This window comes from Borostomias antarcticus (assembly GCF_949987555.1).
Source record: "Borostomias antarcticus genome assembly, chromosome: 30".
Classification (NCBI taxonomy): Eukaryota; Metazoa; Chordata; class Actinopteri; order Stomiiformes; family Stomiidae; genus Borostomias; species Borostomias antarcticus.
Window position 1 is genome coordinate 5,858,597 of NC_140263.1, and position 9,600 is coordinate 5,868,196.

The following is a 9,600-nucleotide window of genomic DNA, read 5'->3' on the forward strand; positions in this document are numbered from 1 at the left end:
AAGGCACAGGTTGACACTAAGGCGTTGAGACAAGCCATTTATTGTGATCCGACTCCAGACGAGGCACTCCAGACTTCACAGTCAAGAGATGTAATATGACCAGCAGGGTTATAACATTAATCAGGGTAGAGAGGGATATTCACAAGACTGCAATGCTGCTCCCATCCTGGCATTTCTCTCACAGAACCAATCAGAAACAAATTGCGAATGTTCTTCCCGGGGAGAGCCGCCTGGAATCCAATCCACATCCCTGACACAAGAGGCGGCCCCTGGCAACGGGTCAGTTCCACCGGGTAACTCGCTGCCAAGGCAAGTCTGGACATCCATAATAGCAAATTACTATGGCAGTAGTAGCATAGCACCAAGAGTGTGGGCCAATTGACATGAAAATCTAAGCACTTGATAGCTCCTTACACGCCCCAGAAATCCAAATTGGACAGTAAATGAAAAAAAAAGCTGACTCTTTATTGCTTCAAAACATTTCAAGAACACAAAATATGAGCCATCCCACAGGTGACATTTAATATGACCGATTTATAATACTACGAATCATTCACTGGTTCTCTTATCAACCCACAATTACAAATCACTGGATATTCAGATCGTTCAAAAGGTTTATCTGATGTTTGTAATTGTTAAATTAGCCAACAACTAGTAACTAACTGCAAGATTGCCTGTAGATCAACCATCCAGACTGTACCGCTGTATTCTTCATCTTCCAATTTTAGAGGCAGACAAACACTGCAAACAATGTCTGCTTTTCTCTGAGACAGAGACAGAACCAGAACCAGTCCTTAAAGTCCGCCTCAACCCTAAAGGCAACGCCCAGCAGTCCACCACCTAGACATCTTCAAACGATGAGCAAACCATGAGCAGGTAGCTCACAGATGTTCTCATGTGGTCACCTCAGGACACTGAGAGACGGATAGTGAACCTTCAACCCCACTCAGTGCCGTGCCTGACCATCCACCCCCCCGGGGGAGGCGGGAGCAGCGAGGGCGGCAGGTCAGGGATGGAGAGAAATTGGGGCGGTACGTCATTTTCACTTTGACCCTCTTCCTCGTCTTCCTCCTCCTTCAAAACACTGTAGGGGCAGAAAGGTCAAAGGAACGAGGCCGGATCAAACCAACGCGATATTCGGCGGGGGGGGAGTCTCTGCTTAGTTTTCGCCCGACGTTTGGGTTGGTGTGTGTCGGGGCTGGAGGCGTAGTGACGTGTGTGAGTTGGTGCTGGTAGTCGTGAGTCACTCTTACCTCCCACTGCTGAGGGCAGCGCGTTTCTTCTCCCTCCTGCTGAGCCAGTCGTCCACGCTGCGCTCCGGGGCGCTCCTGCCCTGGGGGTCCTCCCTCCGCTGCCTCTCATCTGGGCCAGAGAGAGCACTCATCATGGGGATAGTCTCATTAACATAAGGGCCCTTTGCTTGCAACTTCGGTGAAAAGTATATGATTTAGTGTTGTCACGATACCAAAACCGCAACTCCATATATACGGCTCTTATTAAAACACTGTCTTTCTTAAAGTATCGATACTTTAAAGTTGGGTATTGTATCGTTTTTGATGACAGAGTATCGCGGTACTTTTCTAGTATCGATACACCGTGCAACACTAATATGATTTTCTTGAAAAAACAAAAAATCAGTAAAGAGTCAATTTAATAGAAATCACCTAAAGCATTTCCAGATGATCCCTCAAACGGTGAACTTGCTTCCAGCAAAGTAAAACAAGGTAAACAGCGCCATCTTGTGGAATCAACTCACCTTCAATCTGCCTTCTCAGGTTTTCCATATCTCTCTCCGACATGTGAGAGAACCTGCAGCTCGGACTGAAGCTGCAGTTTCCTGATGCAAACGAGAGCTATGATTACACAAAACAAAACGTGAATGAAAACATGAATTAAATATGAATGTGAAGTAAAATAATCCAACCTGTCTGAAGGAACTTCCGACACGGCTTCTTGGCTTGTTCATCATACAGGATGGTGGCCGTGTCTGTTTTGAGGGAAGGGACATCAGTTACACACCACATCACACTGACACTAATATTTAATTAGAATCCTAGAAATGCAGTGAGTTTCATAAAGGGGTGAATTTGAGGGTTACACAATATCTGCTTCCTAGAATTACAATGTCAACTGAGTGTATTCTGTTGACATTGTCAACAGAAGGGGCGGCTGTAGCTCAGTTGGTAGAGCGGGTCGTTCAATGATCGAAGGGTCAGTGGTTTGAATCCCAGCTCCGACTGTCCACATGTCGAAGTGTCCTTGAGCAAGACACCTAACCCCAAATTGCTCCCAATGAGCAGGTTAGCACCTTGCATGGCAGCTGCCGCCATTGGTGTGTGAATGTGTGTGTGAATGGGTGAATGAGAGGCCATTGTAAAGCGCTTTGAGTGCTGCTAAGGTGGAAAAGCGCTATATAAGTGCCGTCCATTTACCATATTCCTATTTAATTTGATATAATACAGGTTTGTCTCTGATCTGGTCAGTGGAGCAGCTGAAGAGCGGTCTTGCCTCTGAAGTGATCAAACCAGGCCTTCTTGGCTCGGTGATGTTGAACCCCGTTCAGATGTTTCTTTCTGTTGTGCATGTTGTCCTGGAAGGATCTGTCGCAGTAGTCACAGTAATATCTCTTCCCCATCGTGAGTCTGGGCCCAAACTAGTTTCACTTCTCTGAAAAGACAACAGATGCCAGGATGAGAGAGCAGGGGGGTAACATTAGATAGTATTATCTGGATATCATGTAAAATGATTGTTCTGGCTTGGTTAGGGTTATCAATAGGCTTATGTAATCAATAGTTATCAATAGGCTTATGTAATCAATAGTTATCAATAGGCTTATGTAATCAATAGTTATCAATAGGCTTATGTAATCAATAGTTATCAATAGGCTTATGTAATCAATAGTTATCTATAGGCTTATGTAATCAATAGTTATCAATAGGCTTATGTAATCAATAGTTATCTATAGGCTTATGTAATCAATAGTTATCAATAGGCTTATGTAATCTGTGTATAGCCACACCATCAACAGTGTGCTGTAGATAAAGCTAGGGATAGCCAGCTAGCTAAATAAGCTAAGTTTACCTTGGACTAGGGCTAACTAGGCTAAATGAGCTAGGCTACCACTCAAGTCCTGCTTTAGATGCATTTTGAACTAGCTAGGCGAGTAATGTAATTTGATTATAGTATTGATTAACAAAGATAGATGGTTTGTTAAACAATAAAGAGCCGTGCCTGCTTCGGTCTGTTAGCAGCGTGCCGTGTCAGTTCAACTAGCATCTGCGCATGCGCATGTTCATCATCATGTACGGCAAGTCCACTAGGACAAACTTCCTATGACAACGTCTTAAAGGTTTCGAAAGAGTTTCCCAACATGATTTACATAATTCATGCAATGAGCAGCTTGAAAGACAGACTCCTCTATGAGCACTAGGTGGCGCTAGAGGACCTGGAACAGATGCACTGACTCACTCTGGGACTCTTAAAGCCTGTATGCTTTAAACACCCGGATGAAATACTCACCTTCACATTCGGCTTTATGAGCCTAAATTAGGGACTGAGGTAAAAGCACAATCATAATCAGGAATTCATTCTGCTTTGATCAATAACTTTGATAAACATTTGATTAAAAACATCAAACAAACCAAATATGTGATAACCTATGAAGCCAATGTAATACTATTCAAATAATATATATAATATATATCCAACCATGACAACTTTTAGTTTATGAGATATTTAATTCTGTTTAGATGAATAACTGCCAATATTTGTAGATTATTCTAGTAATACATATGCATCTATAACAACTTTTGATTTCCATGAGTAATTGGTTAGAACATTCAATAAATAGATATTTAATTCTGCTTAGATCAATAGCTTTGCCAATATTTGATACCTCAAACCAATGACCAACAACCAAACCGATTATTCTAGTAATATACATCCCTCTATGACAACTTTTGGTGTTGGTGAGTAATTGATTAGCAACTGGTTAAAATTCAATAAATCAATCAAATATATTTAATTCTGTTTAGATCAATACTTTTCCAATATTTGATAAGAACACCTCAAACCAATTATAAATCATTCTAGTAATATATACTATTCATGGGTTTCAAATGTCCTAGACCTTCCATGTTAGGACCAACACAGGTGTTTCTAATGAATGAATTAGTTCTACTCTATAGGATGCTATGAGTAGAGACAATCAGATACATGGAAACACCTGTGTTGGTCCCCAATATAGCAGGTCTATATAGTAATATATATAATCAGTCTATGACAACCTTTGGTTTTCATTCGTAATTGATTGGCAATTGATACAAATTATAGAAATCAATAAGACATTTAATTTGGTTTAGATCAATTACTTTGCCAATATTTGCCGACTTGTTCTTTTTTGGGGTCAAATGTTGTCATTGTGCAATAAGACAATATAGTCATCAATATCCCTTAGTGAACCACAACTAAATAAATAAATGGAATCAATAATGCTATTATTGTGAAGTAGCTTAGAGCAATGAAAAACATTCACAGACCTGCATTTGGTGAATAAACGACTTGACCTGTTTGAGTTCACTGAACACACAGATTCTAAAAGACTTGACCTGTTTGAGTTCACTGAACACACAGATTCTAAAAGACTTGACCTGTTGAGTTCACTGAACACACAGATTCTAAAGCAATAAATCACAGTGCACTTCAATAGTGATTGATTCATTTGATTTATTTATTGCAATAAAGATGTACAAAGTATTGGTAACCTTAAATGTTAAAATGTTAGAAAAAAGTATATCTGTGACAGTTAACAGTACAGTATATCAAAACTAACTGTTTAACCAGTGGGTAGGTCACTCGTCTGTGGCAGCAGGAGAAAGTCAAACCACTTTTGTCAACAGCTTTTCTCTGAAGGCTTATAAAAGACAGAAATACAGACTGAAAAAGAGAAACCGAAAGACAAAATTTCTTGAAATCAAAACGCAAAAATCAACATGCAAATTAACTTAAAACCAAAACAACAAAATAAAGAAAAAAAAGAAACGGAGAAAATTCTAAACTAAAATAAATATATCTTTCTCCATATTAATCTGACATTAATATTCCACTCCCTTCATTCATCTGGTTAGACTACAGCATTTATTTACAGGTTAGATTTGAGAGTTTACAGTGTGAACTAAAGGGGGTTGGGAGTCATGATATTTTGTCCAAAGCTTTTTTGTTTTTCTTCATTCATCATCATGGCTCACAATTCCCAACCGATGGGCGTGAGAGGGGCGTGGCTCCAGACAGGTACAGCTGACACGGTGGTCTGGTCTCTAAAGAGCGCAGGAGTATCAGTGGACTAAATGGATGCCAGAAAGACGCTACAGCATTTCCACTCCTCACACCCCCTCATTCTAAACGCATCAACAATACAGCGATGAGAACAACACACACATACACACACATTTGGTTGTGACATCACATCCACAGTAAGATTTGTTTGTGACATCACAAAGGCAAAGCCCCTCCCATATTTGTTTGTGACATCACAAAGGCAAAGCCCCTCCCATATTTGTTTGTGACATCACAAAGGCAAAGCCCCTCCCATATTTGTTTGTGACATCACAAAGGCAAAGCCCCTCCCATATTTGTTTGTGACATCACAAAGGCAAAGCCCCTCCCACCCGCCCAGCTGATGCATCTCTCTTCATGTCGAGATGCAGAAGAACCCGTGTGTTCGTGTGATAACAGGGTAACATGGTTGCTCTGGAACAGTAACTGAGGGATTCACACCGGTACATTGAACATTGAATTGTTAGTAAGATTGTACCATCTGGATTCTAGAAAGCTTTACAACCCCCCCCCCCACCCGACCCACCCATTTAAAAAAGAATTACATGCTTTGCACATACTTCAAAGAAATATTTTATACACTAGTATAGAAAGCTATATATATATGTATATATATATTCATTATTCATTCATAAATGGCGTATTCATTCTCTAGATAAAAGGTCACAGAATGGCGAATACAGTCGTGGGTGTTAATAGTACATTGAACCTGAAATACGAAGCACGCTGCATTTTAATCTCCATGTGGGATTGCAATCGCAAAGGATGAAGGGAGTGAAAACGTGGTGAAGAAACTCAGCACTTCCCCCAGTCCTCCTCCTGCTTTAGTGTTCATCTGATTTACATTCAACACTCCTACGCCTGAACTATTAAAACCCTTCCTCTGCACACTTTGCATAAAAGACCATTAAACTAGGGAAGAAAAGGGCAGTCTCTCTCTCATAGCCCTGTATGCTACTGGAATAACCCTATAGACAGTGTGGTGGGTAGGGACTAGGGTTATTTGACCTATAGACAGCCTGGTGGGTAGGGACTAGGGTTATTTGACCTATAGACAGTGTGGTGGGTAGGGACTAGGGTTATTTGACCTATAGACAGTGTGGTGGGTAGGGACTAGGGTTATTTGCCCTATAGACAGCCTGATGGGTAGGGACTAGGGTTATTTGACCTATAGACAGTGTGGTGGGTTAGGGTTATTTGACCTATAGACAGTGTGGTGGGTTAGGGTTATTTGACCTATAGGCAGTGTGGTGGGTTAGGGTTATTTGACCTATAGACAGTGTGGTGGGTTAGGGTTATTTGACCTATAGGCAGTGTGGTGGGTTAGGGTTATTTGACCTATAGACAGTGTGGTGGGTTAGGGTTATTTGACCTATAGACAGTGTGGTGGGTTAGGGTTATTTGACCTATAGACAGTGTGGTGGGTTAGGGTTATTTGACCTATAGACAGTGTGGTGGGTTAGGGTTATTTGACCTATAGACAGTGTGGTGGGTAAGGGTTATTTGACCTATAGACAGTGTGGTGGGTAAGGGGTATTTGACCTATAGACAGTAAGGGTTAGGTAAGGGTTATTTGACCTATAGACAGTGTGGTGGGTAAGGGGTATTTGACCTATAGACAGTGTGGTGGGTAAGGGTTAGGGTTATTTGACCTATAGACAGTGTGGTGGGTTAGGGGTATTTGACCTATAGACAGTGGTGGGTAAGGGTTATTTGACCTATAGACAGTGTGGTGGGTTAGGGGTATTTGACCTATAGACAGTGGTGGGTAAGGGTTATTTGACCTATAGACAGTGTGGTGGGTAAGGGTTAGGGTTATTTGACCTATAGACAGTGTGGTGGGTAAGGGGTATTTGACCTATAGACAGTAAGGGTTAGGTAAGGGGTATTTGTCCTAGAGCGTGGTGGAAATGCGTAGGCAGTACTGTACATTAGGAACAGAAAGAACCCTGTTTTGATCCAGCATCTTAACGGCAGTTGCTAATCCTAAACTATCTGTCAGGCAACAGTCACACCAATTAACATTGAACCTTCCCCCCCGCCAGAAAGGCCCCACATGGTACGAACCACAACTCAAATAAACCATTACATCTTATGTGGAGTTTTTTTAACCACCCTAAAGGGTAAAAAAAGGTTGAATTGAACCATTAATATGAGAAACCTGACTTTTATCAAAACTATTACATGACACTAGCTCAGCTGCATAGAGGTTTACATCTCTACAAAAACACTCATTCTACCTGTAACCACCCCTCGGGACTTCCTAGCCTCTGAACAGCCACGCCCAGTCACTCACGCTGGGTACCTGCGCCCACGAGACCACGCGGATGGAAGAGGCCATCGGCCCGGCGGCTACGACCAACACACCGCCAGCAGGACGGCATGCAGGCATGAATGCGTGACTCTGGTCTGTTGTACTATCAAACGCTCAGCTGTAGCGCGTCCAGACCTTTGTCTGACTGACAGAATGAGCTAATGCCAAAAAAAAAGACACGGGCGCGAATCAGCACTTTCCAAGCAATGGGCCAACCTGCAGTCAGAACACATTCCACACCGCCTCATTGTAACAGACAGAGATGGAGACAACATAGCGATGGTATATACACATAGTGATGGTATAACATAGTGATGGCATATACACAGCGATGGTATATACAGACATTTGATTAGAAATACTGGAGAGAGAAGACTGACTTTACATCCTGTAATCTCTACATCTGTGTTCTGATCTCTATGAGGCAACTAACTCAATCACCCAGCCAGTATGGCTTATAATAGAAATCACATGACTACAATCGGTACTATGAGTATTAAGGCGTGGTCTTCATCGGGTATCAGGGCTAGACCAGCTCCTTTACAAGGTCACTCCAATGTAGGGTTAGGGGTCAAACCTCAACTCTAATATTCACCTCAAACAGACTCGAATCCTCGCTCTCAAAATGTGAGATTTGCGTTTTTATTTATTTGTTTTCATTCGGTGTCTCGCCTATGCGGGCGTGAATGCGAGGCGTATCCCAGAGGTGAGACACCTCGCTCGCGTTATCAAAAAAAACAGGGTTACCATAGTAACCAAATGTTTTTTTGGCGAATACTTGTGCGTACATTTTTTATAAATTAGGATTCGGCCCCACAGACCTCCACTGAGGTGACATTCAGATGTAGGGACGCTGACTAGACACTCAGGAGGACATTCCTGGGGTTTGGTTAAAAGGTTGTTAGCAGCTCTGCCAGACAGCGGGCAAGCTAAGGCTCAGACCACCTCCGTCCCCTGCTGTCACTACGGACAGCGTACAAAACACACCCCAAACCTAACTACATCTTCAGCTCTAAATTAGCAGGCCAGAAAATAAACAATTTGGAAGACCGCTTTTATAGAGTCGAAACTATCTTGTGTCTTATTCGAAGTAGAGGAATAACTGCATGTGGAATTCATTCATCATTTAAGGAAGACTCAAAAAATAACTAAGACAATGACGTATAGAACAACAGAGAAGTCCTTCTGCTACCCAGGGGACACGCCTCCCCAGGATAGAACATCAACTCAGGAACCCCAGAACAAAAATACGTCTTTATCCATCTATGTATCGTTCATACCACCAGTCTGGGCACATAACCAAGAGAACTGGACTCGTCTGGAAGGCACGTCCATAAGGCTGTCGAAGGTGTTAGGGGTCAGGGGTTAGGGGTCAGGGGTTAGGGTCTGTCTGCTTCTCTCCCGTCACCAACAAAACAGGAAAAACAAATGATTATTGCTGCTTCTAAAATAATCAATAACTTAAAAGGGTGACATCAAGATAATCTGAATAACAATAAAAAATATTAATAAAATATGACCTGTAGGTATGCCCCCATTCTTTCTTTCTGTGAAGCGCACTGCGTTGTTTTGACTGTATGAAATGCGCTATATAAATAAAGTTGGATTCGAGTTGAACCGCACACGCTGGTGCTTTCAAGCCAGAGAGATCAACTCAGATAGCCGAGGGGTGCAAGAACGAACCCCGCCTTCCACGGTCTCCATTTTGAAACAAATAAAGAGTGAGAAACTTCAAGCAGAGGGGGGCAGGACCTCAAGTGTGACATCACTTCCTTTATCATTATTAATATCATCATCATTATTCACATCGATAGCTACTGGCAACTATGGTAGCTACCTTCGTTGGAGTGTGTGTGGTGCATCTGGTCTGTAGGTTAGGGCTGGAACTGGGATGGTGGGTGAGGGCGTTCCCAGGTGTGTGTGTGTGTGTGTGTGTGTGTGTGTGTGTGTGT

At 42.2% G+C, this 9,600-nt stretch overlaps 1 protein-coding gene across 1 annotated transcript; it reads right to left on the reverse strand.

Annotated features, from left to right (window-relative positions):
* Window positions 1-444: 444 nt before the first annotated feature.
* Window positions 445-2,657, reverse strand: zmat5 (zinc finger, matrin-type 5). The gene is made up of 5 exons (XM_084460230.1): window positions 2,509-2,657; window positions 1,925-1,987; window positions 1,757-1,837; window positions 1,254-1,362; window positions 445-1,084 (listed from the first exon to the last, which is right to left on the reverse strand). The coding sequence occupies exons 1-5, from the start codon at window positions 2,633-2,635 to the stop codon at window positions 937-939; spliced, it is 528 nt and encodes a 175-aa protein (XP_084316356.1). The 5' UTR covers window positions 2,636-2,657; the 3' UTR covers window positions 445-936.
* Between the last annotated feature and the right edge of the window lie 6,943 nt (window positions 2,658-9,600).